The 23,111-nt window shown below is 38.9% G+C and overlaps 1 protein-coding gene and 1 long non-coding RNA gene across 5 annotated transcripts in view; one reads left to right on the plus strand and one right to left on the minus strand.

The window, feature by feature from the left end:
• csmd1a (CUB and Sushi multiple domains 1a) overlaps positions 1-23,111 on the plus strand; it is a 359,856-nt gene that overhangs the window by 329,972 nt on the left and 6,773 nt on the right. For 2 of the 3 annotated variants that reach the window (XM_053232461.1, XM_053232459.1), the window contains exons 55-69: positions 893-1,081; positions 2,114-2,287; positions 2,990-3,172; positions 7,753-7,929; positions 8,615-8,794; positions 10,186-10,359; positions 14,464-14,637; positions 14,734-14,807; positions 14,886-14,997; positions 16,148-16,327; positions 16,958-17,020; positions 17,578-17,739; positions 18,652-18,764; positions 20,712-20,799; positions 21,602-21,734. In XM_053232461.1, the coding sequence (XP_053088436.1) occupies positions 893-1,081; positions 2,114-2,287; positions 2,990-3,172; positions 7,753-7,929; positions 8,615-8,794; positions 10,186-10,359; positions 14,464-14,637; positions 14,734-14,807; positions 14,886-14,997; positions 16,148-16,327; positions 16,958-17,020; positions 17,578-17,739; positions 18,652-18,764; positions 20,712-20,799; positions 21,602-21,734 (2,176 nt within the window). The remainder of the gene's footprint in view (positions 1-892; positions 1,082-2,113; positions 2,288-2,989; positions 3,173-7,752; positions 7,930-8,614; positions 8,795-10,185; positions 10,360-14,463; positions 14,638-14,733; positions 14,808-14,885; positions 14,998-16,147; positions 16,328-16,957; positions 17,021-17,577; positions 17,740-18,651; positions 18,765-20,711; positions 20,800-21,601; positions 21,735-23,111) is intronic. The other variant, XM_053232460.1, reaches the window with a different exon arrangement.
• The window catches only part of LOC113542054 (uncharacterized), a 50,127-nt gene continuing 35,695 nt past the window's right edge, over positions 8,680-23,111 (minus strand). The window contains exon 3 of one of the 2 annotated variants that reach the window (XR_004577818.2): positions 8,680-8,786. This is a non-coding gene — a long non-coding RNA (uncharacterized LOC113542054). Of the gene's footprint in view, positions 8,787-22,530; positions 22,748-23,111 lie in introns of those variants that run through there. The other variant, XR_003404251.3, reaches the window with a different exon arrangement.

The following is a 23,111-nucleotide window of genomic DNA, read 5'->3' on the forward strand; positions in this document are numbered from 1 at the left end:
GGGTAAGCTTTGAACTTGAACTTTTATTCACTTGGCTCACTGGGGCATTGGGCCAGACGGCAAAACAAAGACAAAAACAAAAAATGATCATGGCTTTCCAGCTCGTTCTCACTTTCTGATGCTCAGCGCCACACACACAGAGTTCATGCAGTCACTCTGGGGGGAGAGAGGAAAAAACATAAATAGGCCATTGAAATTAAAATACAGCTGTGCCACATTATCTTTTTGGCTCCTCCCCCAAACCAAATGTCATGAACTTAAACATGTCCTTGCCTCGGTAAATGGAGCCTAAGCATTAGCCCCTGGTGACGCAGGGTGTTCCTAATAGAACTCTGATTGGGAGTGACCCAACCGTAGATGTCTCAGGCTGTGCTACAGTGGTACTGGTGAATGTGGCCCCCCAGTGTAAGGTCAGAACATCAACCAGCTAGAACTGAGAGCAGTCCATCTGGCTCCGAAGTTCATCTAGCTGGTTCTCAGATGTTGCCATGTCCTGGCCCGCTCAGACAACATTGTGAAGGTCAGTTAAATCAATCATCATGGCCATACAAAGTCAAATAGCTCTCTCCCCTTGTGCAGAATCGCCTTAGGAGCACTAAGAGCAATTCATCTCCTGGGGTTCTTGGATGCTGCGGTGCACTGTTGAAAAGGCGCACTCAAAGGCGGTACCCCACATCTGTGAAAGGTTTGGCGATATCCTGGACCCTTAACTCGTCTTACCAAGCTCCTCTGACAGTTCAAAAATCAAACAAACAAAAGAAGACTGAAATTGCACTAGAGACTTGAAGTGATATCCACTATTCACTTTCCTCCATGCTTTGCCTCTGCACCATAACACATTAACTGTATTATTCGTTTTCTGTATTTTTTTTTTCTTTTCTTCACCTCGTAGTGGTAAACTGCTCTGATCCAGGCTTCGTGGAGAATGCTGTTCGTCATTCTTCACATCGCTATCCTGAGAGCTTCAGCTACCAACACACAGTGATGTATCACTGTAAGAAGGGCTTTTATCTGCTCGGCTCATCTGTGCTCACCTGCCAGTCAAACGGCCTGTGGGACAGATCGCTTCCTAAGTGCCTTTGTGAGTAATACTCTCTCTCTCCTCTGATTCAAACAACAGTGTTAATTTTGTTGATGAAAACTATGACAAAATGTTTTTCAAAGACCTAATTTTCATGACAAATTTTTTTTAAAAATAACTAAAAAAATAACTAAAGAAAATTCATCCTTGTGCATAAAAGCCATAATAAAATGTCAACATTTTTCCTCAACAAATTAAAATGTGACAAAACTGACAAACAGTTAACTGGACAAAAGGAAACTTTTTAGTGATTTTAAGGAGGATTTAGAGAATCAGTCTTTAGCTTGGGTGTAACAATACATTTGTTTGAAGTGGGTGCAGCACTTCAAAGCTACAACTGTAGTTCATCTGAAGTAGTGCCTAGTTTGCTATACAGTGTACTTCAGAGGGTGTAAAAGTTATTTTCATCGACTAAAACTGCTGTAAGTTTTCCTCAACTTAACTAGACTCACAAGAATAAACATACAAATGACTACAATGTTATTAAAATCATTATGTATCTTGAAAAAGAAAAAAAAAAAAAACGAGTCCATATTATCTGCCAAAACCAACATTCAGCTACTGAAACAAGCTTTAGGTTTAGCCAAGATGTGGGCAGATTTAACAACAAATGTAGAGTGGCCTAAAGAAAAAAAAACACAGCAACAAATTTGGTGACATGACAAATCAAATTCAAAAAAGAAAAGAATTGCTGCCATGTTCTGAATTTGCTGTTGCGTTTTCTGTTTTGTTGTTGCATTTTTGGTTTGTTAAAACACAACAGCACATTCAGGAACATGACAGCAATTTTTTTTTTTCTCATTTCTGCGGTTGTGTTTTTGGTTTGTTAATATGTGTTGCACTTATGGGCCATCATATATGTAACCAGCTGAAAACTGTATTTTAAATCAAGTGTGAATGTTACTGTAAAATGCAATGCTTGTGAAAGTCTATTTATAGACAGTAGGATGTATAAATATTAGTTTCCTGTTTTTGTTCTGAAGATTTTAAGGATCTTTCTCCCTTGCATTCTTCCATGTTTTTCTTCTACAGCTATTTCCTGTGGTGATCCAGGCGTTCCTCCCTTCACCATCCTCTCAGGCAGGAAGTTCACCAATGGTGCAGTAGTGAGTTACTCCTGCAGCCAGGGCCGAACCCTGGTGGGAAATGCCACGCTCCATTGCCAGGAGGATGGGCGCTGGAGTGGCTCGCCACCCTACTGCTCAGGTATGGCAAGCAGCAGCTCTGAGCGTAGTGCAAAAAGTGTCACTCACCCACTGTATAGCTTTACAACTTCAAACAATATCTTAGCTGATGCCTAGGTCAGTATATTTAGGATTAATGATGTATGGCTCAGGTGGAAATGGTGCCCTGAAGGCAGTGATTAAGTTCAAATGAGACCCCTCATGCCCAATTTAGCCCATTAGCCCAGCAGAGTTTTGGATAGATTATAGCTGAGTATTAGATTGTATAAAATGAGCATTAGAACAAAATGCCACTGTGGAAAAGCTAAGCATAAATGTATCTTTTAAGAATGTACAGTAAAAAAAAAAAAAAAAAAAAAAAAAAAAAAAAGCCTCAGTTGTCTACAAAGAAGTGCTTTTGTCACAGCATTTATGGAAAACTAATATAAGTTTGATCAACTTTTTCCTTAACACTTATTACAGAATTCTTTACAAATCTAACTTTATAAAGTTTGAGGCTATCATAACACATACATGATGCAAAGAGGATGACACTAATTAAGGGAATGCCAGAGGCTGGTAACTAAGATGACCACAATAAACACAATAAGTTGGGGTCATGTGCTACCATTTGAATAAAATATATGACTTTACAACAATAAAAATAGTTATTATGGACTCAATCTTTGGGACTTTTTCACCTAGTTTGGTTAATTGAAAATCAACATTTCTCTACAAAATGCAGGTGGTAGTGCGGGTTTTTGCGGTGACCCAGGTGTTCCGCCACACGGCTCACGTCTGGGAGAGGAGTTTCGTGTCAGAAGCCTCCTGCGCTTCACCTGTGAGGCGGGATATATGCTGATGGGCTCCTCGGAGCGTACCTGCCTGCAGAATGGTTCATGGAGCGGCACCCAGCCTGTGTGTGAGGGTAAGGAGACACAGATGCGTGACTGAGAGGGAGGGGAACAAGCAGTCATAAATCAAGTTTCCATAGACCTGGCTGATGCTAATTTTAAAAATGAGTGTAAGAAAACAAACAGAAAAGCTAGAAATTAACAAGAAAGAATGTAAGCAATAGCTTACAGTCAGCTCCACAATTATTGGTACACTTGGTAAAGATATATACACCGATCAGCCATAACATTAAAACCACTGAAAGGTGAAATGAAGAACATTGATTTTCTTATTAAAATGGCACCTGTCATGGGGTGGGACATATTAGGCAGCAAGTGAACAGTCAGTTCTCAAAGTAGATGGGTTGGAAGCAGGAAAGAGCATCTCCAAAATGGCAGGTCTTATGGGGTGTTCCCAGTATGCCGTGGTTAGTACCTACCACAAGTTGTCCAAGGAAGGACAATTGGTGAACCAGTGACGGGATCGTGGGCACCCAGAGCTCATAGATGCTTGTAGAGAGCAAAGGCTAGCCCTTCTGGTACGATCCCACAGAAGAGCTACTGTAGCACAAATTGCCGAAAAGTTAATGCTGGCTATGAAAGAAAGGTGTCGGAACACACAGTGCACCACAGCTTGCTGTGTATGTGGACAGCCAGGTACGTGTGCATAGCTTACCTGGGCAAGAGATGGCACCAGGATGCACCAGGCGGAGGCAGTGTGATGCTCTGGGCAATGTTCTGCTGGGAAACCTTGGGTCCTGGCATTCATGTGGATGTTTCTTTGACACGTACAACCTACCTAAACATTGTTGCTGGCCAAGTACACCCCTTCATGGCAACAGCATTCCCTAATGGCAGTGGCCTCTTTCAGCAGGATAATGCGCCCTGCTACACTGCAAAACTGTTCAGGAATTGTTTGAGGAACATGAAAAACTGTTCACGGTGTTGACTTGGCCTCCAAATTTCCTAGATCTCAATACGATTGAGCTTCTCTGGGATGTGCTGGACAAACAAGTCTGATCCATGGAGGCTCCACCTCGTAACTTACAAGACTTAAAGGATCTGCAGCTAATGTCTTGGTGCCAGATACCACAGCACACCTTCAGAGGGCTTGTAGAGTCCACGAGTCAACGAGTCAAGGAGTCAAGGAGTCAGAGCTGTTTTAGTGGCTAAAGGGGGGGAACAAGGGGGACCTACACAATATTAGGTAGGTGGTTTTAATGATATGGCTGATCTGTGTATACTCACCGTCCATTTTATTAGGAACACTCGTCTACCTGAACATTCATGCAGTTATCTAATTAGCTGATCATGTGGCAGCAGCGCAATGCAAAAAAATCATGCAGATATAGGTCAAGATCTTCGGCTAATGTACAAATCAAACATCAGAAGGAAGAAAAAGTGTGATCTCTGTGACTTTGATCATGGCATGGATATTGGTACCAGATGGGCTGGTTGAAGTATTTCAGAACCTGCTGATCTCCTGGGATTTCCACACACAACGGTCTCTAGAGTTTACACGGAATGGTGTGAAAACAAAAGACCCCGAGTGAGTGACAGTTCTAGTTAGTGGAAATGCCTTGTTGTTGAGAGAGATCAGAGGAGAATGACTAGACTGGTTTGAGCTGCCAGGAAGGATATAGTAACTCATAAAATCATCTGTTTTTTTCCAGTCTTCAACTGTCCAGTTTCAGTGAGTCTGACAAAAAGTGACAAATGTTTTCATAAATCAGGCAATGGCTATGAAAAGTGCTACACACCTAAAAATGCCCATAGCCACTGTTACGGCAATAATTTAAAAAAAAAAAAAAAAAAAAAAAAGATTAAAACAACCAGAACTGTATTTAATCTGTTTTAGAGGACACAAGTGTATTTTGCCCACTCACAGTGAGGAGGATGGTTAGACAGGCAAAAATTTCTCCAAGGATTATGACTAGAGATTTGAACTTCCAGCAGGACAATAATTTCCTGACCTAAACGCCTTTGAAAACCTGTGGGGCAAGGTAAAGGGGAGAGTCCACAAGAGAGGACCAAGGACTCTCCTAGGTTGAAGCTACCTTCCGCTAGGCAACTGCAAATAAAAAAAACTAATATCCTGGACAAGAAATCAGCTTGGCCCAGATGCTCAGGCTAGTCATTTGTCCACTCATGAGTATTTGATGCTGACAGGCCTAAAATCAGTAATTACTGGTTAATTCAATGACTGTAGTTAGCGGAGATACACAAATGCCCCGTAATTATGGCAGAGCATGTAAAGCACTACATTAATGAGCGGTTGTGAGAAAATTGCTCTAAATAGTGGCTGTTAGCACACAAACACAATTATTTTCTATATCATTTCACACTATTTAAAATATAAATGAATATCTTCCAGGTCATTTGTCATAAGTTGCAAGAAACATGGTGCTCAAGAGTTAAACGGTAAATCCATCTGGGATCACCAACTCTTCGATCCTTGATTTTTCGTTGCCAAACTGAGGACAATAAGCCTATGGATTGTGTAGACAAGATCAATAAGATGCATTATTTAGAGGACATCCATAATTGAGTAAGGGGCTTTTAACGGCTGCTTTAAGGGAGAAGAGATGGATGGGTGCTGTGGGTGATGCAGGTGGAGGCTGCGGCGCTGTCTTGGGGATACAAATAACACCACACGGGTACTAAATGTAAATTCTAGACTACAGGAGAAGCACTAACCTGCTGCCACTTGGAAATAACAACTTCTAGTCTGGAAATATATTTGCCCAGAGCAGAGCCGTTCCACAGAGATCTCATTAACTCTTTATTGAACCATTTTTTTCTCTATTTAATAAACTGGCAGTGTTTATAGTGAGGTAGCAATTTTGCAGTAACAGTTTCACTGATTATGATGAACGGCCTCGAGAGGTTAAGACTTAAAACTTGTGCTCTTTGGATGATTGTTATGAATTGGGTTGTGCATTACATTAATGGGTTTGGCCTCTTTGACAACCATACGATTTAGCTGGGAAACGAGTCATTTATCATACGCACGAAACGTCTAGAATCATTTCTTGTTAGAAACCTCTGTTTGCTGGGAGAGTAAAAAAACTTTATCTGTTCACTGAATGCTTGTTTGAAAAGAAAGGAAGAGTAATTTCAATGGTTTATATTTTTATTGCTTATGAATTGTTTGGAAAGTCCTCTCTCTGCAGAAAATCAGTCTAACTGGTCTTTACTTCAGGGACTGCCTGTATAAAGCTTTCAGTCTAATGCAGTTAATTACAATTATAGCCCTCATCCAATAATGCCACCTCTAATTACATTAAATCCTAATGTATTTGACAGAAATTGTCTGTATTTATCAGATATTTCACCTGCTTTATTCTCTTTAAAAACACGCTCCATGTCAGTACAATAAATGGGCTTTTGATGGGGTGATGGGATCCACGACGTGACCATTTAAACAGGGCAATTTTACATTTGCCAGATTTTATTAATGCATTATATATGTGAATTATTTCAAGTGCATTTCAATTGTAAAATGCAATTTATCCAAATTTAGAGAAACAAGTACGTAAACACAGCAAGGGTTTTCTTAGGGGTAATCATCATCAGGCGTAATAATCATAGTCCTGGTCTGTAGCGTAGATCAGCGAACAAGCAATATCCATAAACAGAGAATGAGGTAACCAGAGACCTAGCTAACCTGAACAGCATCATTAATTCAACACATGCCAAGCAACAAGCTGTCAAGCAGTAATAAGGCTCCGACTTTGTGTCACTTTTCTTGCTCACAGCCCCTAATTGAAAGTAAATGGGGGATAAGCGATTGTCAACTCCAGTATGAAAATCTCTTAACATAATAGCACATTGCAAGCGGCATCGCTAAACCGCTCAACTCTAATAACATTTAGATATTGGTATATGATGGTTACACTCATGTCAAAAAGGTATAAAGCTGGCTCCCGAGTGGTGCAACAGAAAAACGTTCACCCCATCATCGGGAGATCGTGAGTAAAAAAAAATCACAACAATCTGTAGCAAAATTGGTGTCAGTTTTGAGCAGTTTTCTGCGAAAGAGGGCAGATAACGCTTTCTAGCAGCTCGAAAAAGGTGTGGTGGGCTGGATTTAATGCACTGAAAAAATCTCAACAACTATATTTGAATAAAATTTCAAATTAAATTTTAAAAGAAAATCAGTCAGTAGTTTTATTTGTATATCCTCTACATACCCTTTTCATAGTGTCTATCATTATAAGGTGTATGAATTGTTTGAATCTTTAGGATCTTTTGAATCTATGAGGATCCTTGTGTGCATAGACTGCAGTGGAATCATCAGGAGTTTATCAGTTTGAAAACTCTTAACATGGAGGGTTAATTAAATGCAAAATCAATGACTTAACAACTTGTACTTCTTATATCCTTTATCAAGTGTGGATTAGAGTTAGGGTCAGCCATTTTGCAGTCAGAACTCTACCCTTAATATTTGGGTTCCACAGTTGAAAAAAATCTTCTAAGAGTAATTTGAGGTCTTCTGCATAATCTTCTCAGTTATTGACAGGAGGGCTTATTTTTTTGCTGTTCTCCTTCTTCACTGTGACAATAATGCTAAGCCTGTTCGCGTCACGCTGTGTTTTCACATTGACTTTCCCAGCTGTGTCCTGTGGGAATCCTGGAACTCCAGCCTATGCTAGGATCGTATTCAGTGATGGAATGCACTTCTCCAGCTCTGTGTCGTACACCTGCTGGGAGGGCTACAAGACCACAGGCCTCACAACTCGCCACTGCACCGCCAACGGCACATGGACCGGCTCAGCTCCGGACTGCACAGGTTGGAGCTGAGGCTTAGTCTTTAAAGAGCAAGCCATAATCTGGGATATCATGTTAACTGTTTACTGCAGGCCTGCTTTAATTTTTTGCAAGCAATTTCAAGTGTTGTTATGAATGAATGAACAGTTAGCAACCAAGCAGGATGAGGCAAATGGCATGCTAATTAGTGCCTATAGCTTCCATTCACTGTGGCATGCTTGAGCATGGCATGATCCCTCTATTTGTGTTAACGGTTAATGAAAATGAATATCCACAAACTATGATGATGATATCTTGCTAATTAGTGGTTATAAGCTTCCATTCATTTTTATAGCTTAATATGTTTAATTGATCTATTAGTTGCTAGCCATGAATGAATGCAAATAGTGATGCAAAACACATTGTGCTAATTGGTGTGTGATATTTTTTAGCTGTGTTAGGTTACCTGCTCCATCAAATCTTTGGAACTTGATTGTTGAAAACATATATACCCATCAAAAAGACAAGAATAAATCATTTCTGGCTACCAACTTCCATTCATTGGACTATCCACTGAACCTGTGGCTAAAAGAATAGTTAAGTTTATTATGCTAATTAGTGCATTGTTAGTCAAATTGACATCATGATAACCAGGTGATTTAATTTAAATCTGGACTATCTTTAATGGAAAGTGTTTTTTTTTTTTTTTTTTTTTTTTTAAAATATAGTTATCAGCTGTGGAGATCCTGGTCCTATTGCCAGTGGAATTTACATGGGGAATGAGTTCACCTTCAATAAGACGGTGCATTATCGCTGTAACCCTGGTTACATCATGGACCCTCCGGGGCGGGACACTCTCTACTGCTCCAAAGACGGCACATGGAATCAGACCAAACCAAGCTGCAGAGGTAAAAACATAGCCAAAAGATGTAATCAGAGGCATTATATTACGCAAATGCCCAAAACACAGCAACTGCAAACCTCAAAAATCAAATCTCTAGTTAATGGTTTAAAGACTTAACATGGTGGAAATTGGCAAAAGATTTGAGTTGTATAAAAATACGCAAAACAGGCTCTATTTTCATTAGTAATTTTTAGATGAACAGATGAATTTGTATACACTGATCAGTATCCCGGCACTACAAAAGGCAAATTTTATCACAGTTATTTTTAAACAGAAGAAACTAAAATGGCAAATGTAAAACTGTTTAGCGATATCATGGATGTTTTGCCAAATGTTCTAATTTCCAAACACAATTTATATAGTTAGATCATTTATAGAAGAATGCTTGGATGAAAACAGCAGTTTTGGGATTTGTTGCATGTTAACTTTTGAAAAGAAAATTAAGGGTCTGCATTAATGCACTAAATGAAGAAGAACAAACCTAACAACTATTATATTGTATTCATTGTTAAATAACAACACTTTTAATCCATTTATTAATAGACACAGTTTATGTGAAGCATCTGCCATCATGTATTGGAATAAGTACATTAATATAAACCTGTGATATGAATTACAGCTAAAACTACTGCAGAGTTGCTGTTATAGAACACTGATCGACATCAACTGGGGTATAAAACTTTTTAAAATGTCACAGATCTAAAAGTTTGAGGCTATTGTTAGCATCGTGGAAAGCCGAAAAAGCGCTGTCAGTTTAATTCTCCACTTTCCTGCTATTTTAACACATTCAGGCTTCAAGACAGATGACATGACCAACAAGCAAAAAAAAAAAAAAAAAAAAAAAAAGTATAAATATTGCTGCCAAGAGAATGGTTTAGATGTGAATATCACAATGCCAAACTGGAGTTGCTGGAATCTCCCCATCAAAAGCTTTTTTGATTTTGAACTTGTCTCCAAGTTTTTTTTGCCCTAATTCCCACAGTGAGAGGATTTTTTTCACGTTTTACACAATGAAGGAATAATACCTGCAAAAGGTATAAGATCTCTGTTATCAGATGTCAGTTTTGAGTCACATACAGAGCTAGTGAACACACTCCCAGCTTCTGGTTTTGAGCTGTCTGATCTGTTGCGCAGCATGAGAAATGCAGCACATATTCTGGGGCAAGCAGTGGATCGAGAGAGTAATTCTGGTTAATCATCTCTTTCTACTCTCATCTCATTCCAAAGCATACATACATACATACACTCCCACCCCCCTACATCCACAAATGACACATAACAATCAAGGAAGCATTTGAATAATGCTAAATTCTGACAGTAGGAATCTGAGAGGTTACCTTAGGATCATGATGACTGAGACAATGCTAATGATAATTACGTATTTTGTGCCTGCAGTGATCATGTGCGGCCAGCCCCCGGCTATCCGCAACGGGAAAGTGGAGGGCTCGGATCTACAGTGGGGCTCTAGTGTGGCCTACAGCTGTTTCAGTGGTTATCAGTTATCCTCTCCTGGAATAGCCACATGTGAGGGGAATGGAACATGGCGTGGTGAAATCCCTCAGTGTTTGCGTAAGTATAATTGATTAGTTATATCTCTGAAGTGATTTTACTTGTCGAGGGAAGCATAATTTGCTGGATAACACTGGTGTGTTGCTATTTTTGTGGTTATAAATTAACACAGTGTGTTCTGACATAGACTGAGGGACTCAAAAAAGTGTGAGATACCCAAAATCTACTGACTCAGAGGAAAATTTGGAACCATCTGGTCTAAAATTGTGCGGGAACTATCGCTTCCCGGGGTCTCCTCTTAGCATTGGTGCAGGGTTTGGACAAAATTTTGTCATCAAGGACGGCTTTAAAAGCTTATTCCCATGCCTTACAACCCATTTCAGATTTTACCCAAATACTAACCAAATACAACAGACTTGATTATTATACCTGTAACAAAAAAAGAACAAGTCAGCTATGGCTCCTAAAGGCCAGTTCACACTGAAAACTTTTATAAAGCATCTATTACTCCTGCATGGGCTTCTGTTAGAGCTAGTATTATTTAGCTAGTAGTGAGGTGCAACATAAAAATTTGTTTGACACTAGCCTGGTGTTACCCGAGAAAGCACTGCAACTGGCAATAACCTAAATATAGAAATAAAATTAGTTTGTATATTTTGGGTTTGTAGCAAACGCTACCGTCACTAATGCGTGTGCACTTTCCAGCATGTTTTTTTTTTTTGTTGTTGTTGTTCTAATGAGAAACACTTTTAAATATATAGCTTTTAATGCTAAGCAGCACTGTACTAGTTACATACATGATTTCTGCGATCTCTGGATGGATGGTAGGGAAGGAAAAAGAGAGAAGGAGGGAAGGAGGAAGGAAAAGCTTATCACATGAATAAGAAAGCAAATGCATTCTCTGAGCTTTGGTTTATTACGATTTTCACAAAGCTTTGAAATTACAGAGCTCACTGCGGAACCCCTTTTGCAATTCTAGGCCAAATGTAGATGTTTTGCTCCTCAGCTTTGTTGATTCATTAAACCTGATCCAGGGACTTGGGATGTATGGGAGCATTTTAGGCTTTTTGACATGAATGTGCAAGATGCAGCCTTTGACAGGTCATTAAACTGCTGTGACATTTCCAAAACAAGTGTCAACATGTCACAAATATGTCCTCCTGCTAGTTCCTACCGTATGCAAGATACACAAGGTGCCTGGCCCCAATCTACTGCTAAAGCCTACAGGTTCTGAGTCTAATCCTTTGACACAGTGTCAGAGGAAATGTTAAAAGTGCTGGGAACTTCATGCCCCAAATGGCCTGTCATCTACGGCTTTCAGGAGAGGGGAGAAGTAACTCTCGCAGAGCAGTAACGAACCTGGAAGCAATTCTGGCTGCATGAAAACTTAAGAAGTGCAACAGCCTGACAGACAGCACAAGGACATGAACAACCTCAGAATTTGAATCTTTTTTATTTGCCAGTACATCTGGTGCATGAAATTTTTCTTGGCCCATAGATAGCTGCCTGTACCAAATGTATAATATACAGGGGGTGACAACTGTCTGGGGGCAACCGGCTATTCTTTAATATTCTTAAAGTTACAGACAGTGGAATTGTGTTATACCTTTATTCTGCTCTAACTATACTACTTGAAGCACATATTGCTATTTTGAAGGCACTGTGAAATTGTGAAAAGGGTAAACCACTGAGCGGTCAAAAAGCCTAGGACTAAAAAGGAAACTTCAGTAACAAAGAGTGATTACTATGGTAATGAATGAAGTTTATATTAAGTTAAGACACCCGTGTCAGAACAGGTAAATGGTGTGGAGAGCGTTGATACAGCTGATATGTCATTAGATCCCCAGGTGGTTTTGCTTTAATGAAAAGACTGCTGCGTACAGATAAATCCACTTCATATAAATGTGTGTCATTAAGCTGTACTCCAAGTGTCATGGTGGCCCAGCAGGTAGCATTGCCAACCTGCAGCTCCAGGGTTTGATCCTGAGCTCACTGTACTGTTTGTGTGGCATTTCTGTGCATGTCTACATGGTTTCCTTCTACCTCTCAAAAACATGCCAGTAGGTTGATCGGCTACACTTAATCACACCTGGGTGTGAATGTGTGTGTGCATGGTGCCCTGTGATGGACTGGTGTCCCATCAATGGTGTATTCCCGATTTGCCCCCCAGTGTTCCAGGATAGGCTCTGGATCGGGCTGACCAGGATGAAGCACTTACTGAGCATGAATGAATGAACTTTCCATTGTAGAAAATTGGTAATATCCAAAAAAAAAAAAAAAGTCAGGTTGTGCATATTAAATGCAGCTCAATGGACAAGCTGTATTAAAACCCAGTTTCCTTGAATAGCTGTTTCACTGAAGTTATCCAGTTGTCTCATAATTTTAATTCAGTTTAGCTGTACTGCAACATTTATACTGGTGTACGGTATAACAAATTGTTGTTAGCTGGTTAAACATTAAATACTAAATTGTATATACAAGACAATAATTACAAGACATTATGTACAAACAGTAATTATGCGTGGTAAAATGTGCAATTAGCCTTGTAGTATTGAGCTAGATGCATCATATATCATTTTACACACAACGCAGTTCACAGTGGTAAGATTAAAGGTAAGCGTTTCTTTTGTACAGATAAAGTGATAAATAATGTGCATCATATTTGCTACAATATCACCATAGTGGGTGGATATATATAGATGGATGTACTTGTGAGGTCAGTTGGACTAACAAGCAATGGACTCTGTATTCATGACTGTAACTGTTTTTGGAGAAGGCACAGATGATGTTCATAGCTCATCTGGTAGCTAGGCATTAGTGACTTTCTAACTGTTGACCCTACACTTATATTCAGTGCTTATCTATTCCCTCCCACATGTGCTTTGGATTGGAGTTACTGCTAAATTGACTGTCTATTTGGAGTTTGGTGGTGGTCTTATTTGCTTTAATGCCGGGTTGCAGATTGTTCCTTGTGGCTCTCAGTGCCTCCTTGTTACCAAAAGGTGAATTTTTCTGTTCATACATAGTTTTTGGTTATGGAGTGTTCGTATGTTCTTTGTCAGTACATCAACACATTTACTTGAGTATTATTGAAACTGAACACTTGTACTCTTACTTAATCACTTTTTTAAAAGCAGTACTTTTTACTTATTACATTTTTATTTCGACCTTCAAAGTACTCATTACATCTCAAAGGTTAAAAAAAATCAAGCCAATGACTGTATGCTATACATGAATTCAATGGGCTTAGTTTAACATCCAGCCATTTCAGTTCATCCAAACAAGGTCATCAATGTAGAAAAACTATCAAGAAGTTTATCTCCTGTGACCTCCTCATTCTACACAACGTTGGTAGTGTTAAGCTACCTGAGCGCTAATACATTAAGGTTGCGTGTTTCCTTTGATTAATGCCAGGTTAGAATAACATCAATTCCAGTAGTTAACATAAATTGGCTAGGCAGCAAGGTGATTACCGGGGAAGGGGAAAAAAAAAAAAAAACAGCATTTAAGCAACAGTCTCACTGATAATGGATTTTAATGCCACGTCCACCAAGGACAGCTAGTTACAGTGGCTAATTACAGATAACATCTAATTGCAAGCTGCACTGGATTGAAATGCAAACCCTAAAGCTGATTTGGTAGACGAAAGAAAGACAGCATAAAGAGTAGATCTGGTTTCAACCTGACTGGTCATCATAAGAAAATGGATTGCTAGGAGGTGCTAGAAGTGATCAATGCCTCTTATCCAGCCATTTTGTGTATCTTTTATTTGAAATGAGAAAAATGGTATGCTCCATCAAGTGAAACAGTCTATTATTTTCTCATAAAAACAAGTGACTATATTAAAACACATACATAAAGTTTATATCAGTATTGGTTTTGCCATGGGTGGAGCTGGCTGAAATTATTCTTTCTGTAATTGGTCACTCCAGTAGTATCATGTCCTCTCATCTCGCAACATGTTGAGGAAAGATATCTGTGAAAATAAATGGAAAAACAAAACACGCTGGCATTTCAAAAGTATCCTGATTCTAGAGAGGAGCTGAGCACCTGGCAATACGCGACATACATGCCAGTAATTTACTCCTGGTTTTGTGAGGGGGGGGAAAAACACACAAAAATGGCCGCAGATAACTTCACAAAGTTTGTGTGTGTCCTGTCCAGCGGTGTTATGTGGGGACCCCGGAACTCCTGCAGAGGGCTACAGAGAAGGGAAGCAGTTTACCTACAAATCTGAAGTATCGTTCTACTGCCGTCCCCCCTACCTGCTAGTGGGCTCCTCTAGGAGAGTGTGTCAGGAGGATGGCTCATGGAGCGGAATACAGCCTTCCTGCATCGGTGTGTAATCCTCAACCTATGAACATCCTTATAATCATCATGGTGAGTGGGGTTTAAGCTTCAGGATGGTGTTTAATGATTCATGTATGACTACAGATCCAGCATATAATGCATGTAAGGATCCAGGAACACCTGCGTATGGAATTCCACTGCAAGCCCAGGGATTTATGGTAAGGGTAGTAATCCAAAATTTTGCAAAGAAGCTTCTTTCATGCTTGTTATAATTACTGTGAATGTCTTTTTTTAAGGTGGGGAGTAAGGTTTTCTTCAGATGCAGAAAAAATTATCATATCCTCGGGTCCACAACCAGAACGTGCCTGGAAAATTTGACTTGGAGTGGCGTGCAGCCGGAGTGCGTCGGTAAGGACTTTTCGTTAGACAAGGACACAGGAAAAATGTTTACAAAAAAAGATGATTAAAAAAAAAAAAAAAATACAAAAACGAGGGGGGAAAAAAAGGGTGAGAGTATGTCCATATTGACATTTTTGGGTTCATGACATTTCGTGCACTGATAAACTGTTAATTATATAACTACATTTATTTATAAAATAACAAAGTATGGATCTGGTAGCTAGATAAAGACTAGTGTGCTTTAGTTGTAATTTAGATCTAATCTCATTGTCGTCTTCATGAGATGAGGCCCTTTACAATTTATGCTTGGATTATGTCCTAAAAACAGTACATATGGGCTAGAAATCAATCAGTGGAAGTTTGTTTTTAGGTGAAGTTCACTTGCAAAAAAAAAAATTGTTAATTCCAAAAAAGGATCAAATCTAAGACTGCAAACCTTGGAAGAAAGAATTAAAGTTAGCTAAGATTAAGTCACATGAGTTATAAATCTGAAGGCAGGTGTGACAGCCTGTTTGAAATTGCCTTGCCACTTTTCAATCATATAAAGCAGGGGTTCTCAAACATTTTGCAGCCAGGGACCCATTTAACTATAAAAGAAATTCTACAGACCTACTCTGAACATCATCCAAATATTCAAATATTCTGTAATACTGTATTACAGAAACATATTAATAATAATAATAATACATAAATATTCTGACTATTTACTGGAGCTATAGGGGTATATATTCCTGAACTTTTATCATGATAAAATACATTAGGTTCAATTTGACATTATTTATAGTCCTACTTGTTTTTGAGTAATTGAGGTTCAAGTGACCAGTCAAACAGGCTAATAACTATAAGAAGTCAATAATAAATATGACTTTGATAATGGTGGGAGGTGATTTCCACCACTTAACCTAAATCAAATAGGTCACAGACCCCAGTTATGCTTCAGTGACCCTAATTTGAGAACCACTGATAAAAAGCACCTTCACTTCCTGAGTCTGATTGCTTTTAGTTGACTCCTATCTTCACACAAGGTGTGAAGGTGCACTTATGGCTCACGTACCAGACCTTTCCCACCAATGCCACAGCACTGTCTTGACCCGCAAAATAAAAAAAAAAAAAAAAACAGTCTCCTTCCCAGCCTTACATTTTGCTCTGTCCTGTGCAGCTCACGCATGCCGACAGCCTGAGACACCATCTCACGTGGATGTGAGGGCCATTGACCTGCCTACACTGGGCTACACCCTTATGTACACGTGCCAAGATGGATTCTTTTTGGCCGGGGGATCTGAGCACAGGACATGCAGGCCAGATGGCCGGTGGTCGGGCAAACCTCCTATTTGCAAAGGTACTGACCCTTATCTGTGCTGTGAGTAGAAAGTGTTTAGTAGAAATATTAATCCTAGTGCTTCTGTTGCTAAGGTTGGGGCGTAATGACCCATGATGTATCTATGGTGATGTATGCTGTGTAAATGTGAAAATTAGCAAACATTTCTAATCAAAAATATTTACTGCAGCTAGAACATTTCGCAACGTGAAGAATAAAAACAGGTGCTTGCGTATAACTGGAGACTTTTTTGCATTTGTCCAAAAATAACACTACGAATACTGCAACAAATACTCTTAATCCAAATATCGGCACGTAAATTAAAAGTCAGAAACCAAAATTCATTGTTTCTACTCATTCACATTCACTGTTTCTTCATGTTCAAAAAAATGGTGAAGAATTTGCTTGTAGAAATTTATTTGTTGTAGAAATAACTGTTCACGCTTTTACGTATTACTTAAAGCTACAGATTGATGCAGTCACCTACAGGTTATGGGATGTGGCTCATTCAACTACACAACTGAATCTTTTTTTTTTTTTTAATGCACCACAATGTTTAAAGTTGTGATCATTATCCCTGTGCACACATGTAAGGGCAGAAAGGACAGAGTGCACCTGAAAATGTCAACTTGTCAATTATCTGTCTTCTAGTTGGACCAAAAATAAACACCAAGTCAAAGGGAGACCCAGACATACAGAAAAACAAGATTCGGGGTACGTAACCATTTCTCTACTATCGCCACAGTGTCTGCAAATTTAAAAGTTTTTGTTGTACACATTTTCTTAAAATGTCTTCACTAATATAAGCAGTATAAATCTACACATAATGCATTATGTCTAAAGCATTATGCTAATTAAATCTTAGTGGTGTTAATGTTTAAAAATGATGTGCAAACAGGATATTTCATAATTGAATTTGGGACTTCTTAAACAGCCTAAAGAATCATACTTGTATAAGCATTAACTTATATGAGTATTGAATCTAAGGACACTACCATAGTTTAGTTTGTTCTAAGACTAATCAGTAGGTGAGTGAATGTGTTTTATTCCTTGACCTATATCTCCCGAATTTCTGATGGTTAGCATGATAGGAGTGTCTTAGGCCAACCCGGACCGAGCCAATTTCACTATTGTTATAAGATGGTTAGCATGTGAAACTCTATAAGGACAGACAAGTTATGAATTGCACCAATCATATTCTGAATATTTCCTTTGAAATGTGCGTGCACAGTAACATATACTGATTTTACTGATTATTCCCTTGTGTTCAGTGCCTGCAGACGTGTTCTCTTTAAACTCTGGCTGGACTGGTTTCTATGAGTACCTTGGCAAGAGGCAGACTGCTACAATAACAGTCACTGCTTTCAACGCCACAACGAGCAGAGTCAATGTCACTCTTTTAGAACAAAGCGGGGTGCAGATCAAGCTTTCAGGTGAGCTGTTAAATCCTTGCTTAAAAATTTCACGAAGGCCTAGAAAAGGCAATATGAAATGCAGGTGCAATTAACATGTTTCATTAAATAAAAAAGGTAGTTACCTTTCGTTCAACAAGTTTTGATTTGAACCACGAAAAGCAAGCAACAGTAATAATTATGCTTTATCAACAATGCATAATTAAGGTGTGTGCATTATTAAGAGAATGCTGTGTTAGGAAAATAATTCATGGCATGATGGTGCGATACTACATCATAACAGCAAATCCTAAAGTGTTTTATTCTTCTTGTCACATAATTACATTTATAGTTACATTTAATGTTGTGGAACAGCCGTGAGACAAGTTAGTTCCTGTTATCACCTATGTTATAGCAGCTAATAAACAGGTGTTCCCTTTTTCTCTCTATTAAACCTAATATATGCAATGATCTTTGTGTCAGAATGAGCAAAACCAAAACACAGCTTGTCATATTACTGACAAACCAGAAACTCCTCTATCCTGAAGACTTTTCTGTGGTGGAAGTCTTACTGATGGATACAACACTCTGAAACTGGCCGACTGACTCAGAAAATATCACCACATCAATTAAACATTTTGTTAAATAAAAACCAGTTTTTAAATCCTCTTTTAGACCGTCCATCATACAAGTCCCCGTAAATGAGTTGTTACTTATAGGAGCAATAAGGTATTGGAACAAGCCCATAAATATAAACGTTTGAATAATCCATCACAACTGCTGTTATAGAAAATTAATCAACAGCTTCTGACCAATCAGATTTATGAATTCAACAAAAATGTGGTGTGATTTTAAAAACTGCTGATGCTTAAGCCATTTATTTATTTATTTATTTATTTTTAACATTTTGGTAAGACATGCTTGATGTTCCTTTGACTTTTTTGCCTTCTACAGGGACTTATAAAAAGGAGGAAAATCATTTATTACTCAAAGTCTACCAGATACGAGGTCCTACAGAGCAGTACTTCAGTAAATTCAAAAATGACAACTGGGCAATGGATGGTTATGTAAGTACCACAAAATTACTCCACGTTCTTATGGAAATTAGAGTTTTAGAACCATAGTGTGGTTTTGAATCCCAAAGTCTAATATATAACTAATAAATAAGATAAATAGAAGAAGAAGAAGCATATGTCACATATGCAGTCCCCTCCAAAAGTACTGGAGCTGCAAGCTCAATTCTTTTGTTTTCGCTATACACTGAAGACATTTGGTTTTGAGATCAAAATTTCAGCCTTCATTTCTTGATATTTACATCTAGATGTGTTAAATAACTCAGAACATGGCACCTTTGGTGGCAGACCACCCAATTTTTAGGTGAACAATAGGATTAAAGTAAATAACACTTATTATTTGGTTGCATATCCCTTGCTTACAGTGACTGCATCAAGCTGACATCGCCAAACTGTTGCATTCTTCTTTTGTGATGCTTTTTCCAGGCTTGTACCACAGCTTATTTCAGTTGTTGTTTATTTTGGGGGGGGGTTCCCTTTAGTCTCCTCTTCAGGAGGTGGAATGTATAGTCAATTAGGTTAAGGTCTGGTGATTGACTTGGCCAGTCTTAAAAACCTTCCACTTTTTCCCCCAATGACGTCCTTTGTTGTGTTGGCAGTGTGTTTTGGGTCATTGTCTTGCTGCATGATGAAGATCCTCCCAATTAGATTGGATGCATTTCTCTGTAAATTGGCAGACAGAATGTTTCTGTAGACTTCTGAATTCATTCTGCTGCTACTATCATGAGTTACAGCATCAATAACGATTAGTGAGCCCGTTCCAGAAGCAGCCATGCAAACCCAAGCCCCATGACACTACCTCCACTGTGCTTGACTGATGATTGTGTATGTTTTGGATCATGAGTAGATCCTTTCTTTCTCCAAACTTTGGCAGGTTAATCTTGGTTCCAGAAATTTTTTGGCTCATCTCTGTATTTCTTTGCTAATTTCAATCTAGCCTTCCAATTCTTACTGCTGATGAGTGATTTGCTGATCTTTTGGTATGGCCTCTATATTTCTGTTCTAGGAGTCTTCTTTTGGATTGTGGTGGATTGTGATACCTTCACCCCTGCCCTGTGGAAGTTGTTGGCAATGTCACTGCCTCTTGCTTTTGGGTTTTTCTTCACAACTCTCACAATGTTTGTCATCAACTGTTGTTGTTTTCTTTGGCCAACCTAGTCAGTGTCTGGTTGTTAGTATAGCAGTGGTTTCTTTCTTTTTCAGGACATTCCAACTTCTTGTATTGGCTATGTCCAGTGGTTGTGCAATGGGTCTGATCACTTTGCCCTCTCTTCTCCCACAGGCAGCTCTCTGGTCTTCATGTTGGTTTATCCTTTTTAACAAGAAATGCAGTCTTCACAGGCAAACTCCAGGGCTCAAACCAAGAGCAGACATTCAGAGCTATTAAATGTTTAAACAAGCAATCTAACAAGGCACACCTAGGCACCAAGAAACGCGTCAGGCTTGTTACAATATTTTTGTTCACCTGAAAAATGGGTGGGTTCAAACAAAAGGTGCTATGTTCTGATCCATCATCTCATTCATCTTTTATCTCAAACCCCAATGTATTCAGTGTATTGCAAAAAACAAAAGAATTGACCTTGCCACTCCAATACTTTCAGAGGGGACTGCACTTTACAGTAGTGCGAAATTTACTTTGCTTTTACAGAGCTTTCTACAGAGTACAGGGTCAGCTATAATATGTTGCTACTGGAGCAGGTTGTGTTAAGGGCCATGTTCTAGGGCCCAACAGTGGCAGCTTGCCAGTGCTGGGGCTTGAACCCCCAAACTTCTGATCAGTAACCCAGAGCCTTTAACCATTGAGCCAATGTTACAATGAAGTTATTGTTTCTCTTCTGACTGGCTATGGTGAGATAATGCTCACTCATCCATGAGCTTGCATAAATAAAAGGTGTTTTATGTTATCTGTCTTATTTTTCCTCTCTTTCTCTTCTGATCAAGGTGACAGCCGAGTCTGAAAAGAAAATGTTTGTTTACCAAGGTCACATCCACAGCAAAGATTTTGGCAAGTTTCAGCTGACAAGACAAGGTAAAATGATCACTGGAGTGCAAATCAAAAGACTTTATTTATATATTTACTTGTTTGTTTGCTGTGAAAATTATCTTAAAGGAAAACTCTAACTACTTTGTTCAACATATGGCGCCAGTAGAATTAGTTCTTGTCCAGCTCTCTTACCACTGCTCGAACAGATAAAGTTCCAAAGCTCAAACTTTAATGCTAATACCACCACCCTCATGTTTGAGTGTCTCAGAGGATGAGGACTGATGTATGATCTGTGTCTATATAACTCTAAGATCAGCAGTCGTCATTCTCAGATGAAAGAATAATTCCACCCTTAAGCACAGTAAATATGTTTATACTGAAATATTTGTGACATGCTCAGTGATGGTGTTAATTTGTTGGTGGTGTGCTGAGTTACAGCAGAGATTCAGCTCAGCTAGTTAGCAAGCTACGAAATGACAAGTATGATTGTGGTATTAGTGCAAAGCTCTGGAAGCCGATCTGTTTAAGCAGAGGAAACAGATGAGGGAGCTTAACAGATTAAAGATGTAAAGTACTGCTGCATCGTTGTCTTTAGGTAGAAAACACAACCTAGGGCTGAGTACCACTGACACCACCAACACTGTCAGTACCACTGGGTAATTGAATGGCATTGTGGGTAACATTAACCCAAGTGAAACAGACCAATATGTTAATGGACGTTTAAACAAACAAACAAAAAAAAAGGTTTTCCTGTAAAATTAACATTAGACACCAATTCAAATTTTGTCTCTAGCTAGTATGTTACAGAATATTTTTTGTTAGTGCTCACATTTCATTACACTTTCAGCTCTTGTCACTACAGATATGGATCCCTCCAATCCGTACTATGGCACCAACAGCAGCTCAGTAGCAGCTGCCATATTGGTCCCGTTCTTCGCTCTCATTCTGTCAGGGTTCGCCTTTTACCTCTACAAACACAGGTAGGAGCTGCTGAGAACTCCTCACACAACCCTAGCCATGCATTTATGTATGGAGAACTATATCTGCCAAAATGAAAAATAAATAGTGTGATAAATAAAAATTGTTTATATTCTTTAGTTCGATTTTTGTCTTTATGATGAATGTCTGCCTTTACATAGTCCTCAATTTATTCCTCAGTTAATTTATTAATAAAGAAATGTTTTTATTTACACATTTCTTTATTAATTTTATATGTATATATTCCTATTTTTTTCTGTTCTTTTAGTTCCCTTTCTGTATTTATTTATTTCTTTCTATACTTCCTCTTCCATAAGCTATATTGGGTCTGACAATCAAGCATGTCCTGCTGTCTCCTTATTCCCATTAGTTGATCAATATCAGAGTCCATAGATCAATTGTGCATGCCTGGCTCCAGTTGTTTTGAATGTACAGAACACCAGCATGAGACAGCTAGCTGAAAATTACCTAGTTCCGATTATTTAGTATTTCGTGTAAAGGTTGTGGCCAACAGTTCGATCCTGTAGTGGTTAGCAATTTCAAGAGCTGTTGCCACACTACAAAATGCCCATCATACCACTATTATGAACATACGCAAACAAACTCAAAAAATAAATTTAGTTCAAGAGATGTTTCCAATTCCTGAGTCGTTTAAATACAGGGCCAAAAAGCTGGGCCTAGCGTAGGCTTTAGGCTTCTCGCATGGACAAGGCAAAGACTGATGTAAGAAAAACTATATTGGGAAATGTTGAGCTGTCGGACACCAAAACACACGTGTACAGAAATCTCTGCTAGCTCACTCAGACTCTCACAGACACAGGCTATAACTGCACATCATGCGGATGTTCCTATCACCACCATCACAGTCTCCTCCAGCAATCAGGATGATCAGTCTTATCACAGCCAATGCAAGTGAAAAACACTGTCTCACCAGCACTGCACTCCTAAACTCTCTCCTACTGTCCCACTCTGGCCTTTTATCCTGTGTGAATGTGAACAACTCGCCCCCTCATTGCTATATGGACAAAGAAATACATAAATAAGTAAATACACAGGTTAAAAAAAATGGAATAGTAAAGAACACAGAAAAGACACACCAGCACAATCAAAAATGCAACCATTAATACAAGTGTTGTAAACATGCCTACTCGCATCACAGCAATGACACTGAGGGCTCTACAGCCAGATTTCTCAGTTTGAATACTGGGGAAACCCAGAATACTAACCGAATAACTGAAGTTAGCAACAACACAAGTGGCTACCACAATATTAATTAATGTCACATGATTATCTACTTTTGTGTTAGTGACATTATTGACCATCTAGTACTTAATTGAAAAAAGAGGTGTGCACAATCTGGTGCTACTTTGTTATAATCT

This window comes from Pangasianodon hypophthalmus, chromosome 3 (genome assembly GCF_027358585.1).
Source record: "Pangasianodon hypophthalmus isolate fPanHyp1 chromosome 3, fPanHyp1.pri, whole genome shotgun sequence".
Taxonomy (NCBI): Eukaryota; Metazoa; Chordata; class Actinopteri; order Siluriformes; family Pangasiidae; genus Pangasianodon; species Pangasianodon hypophthalmus.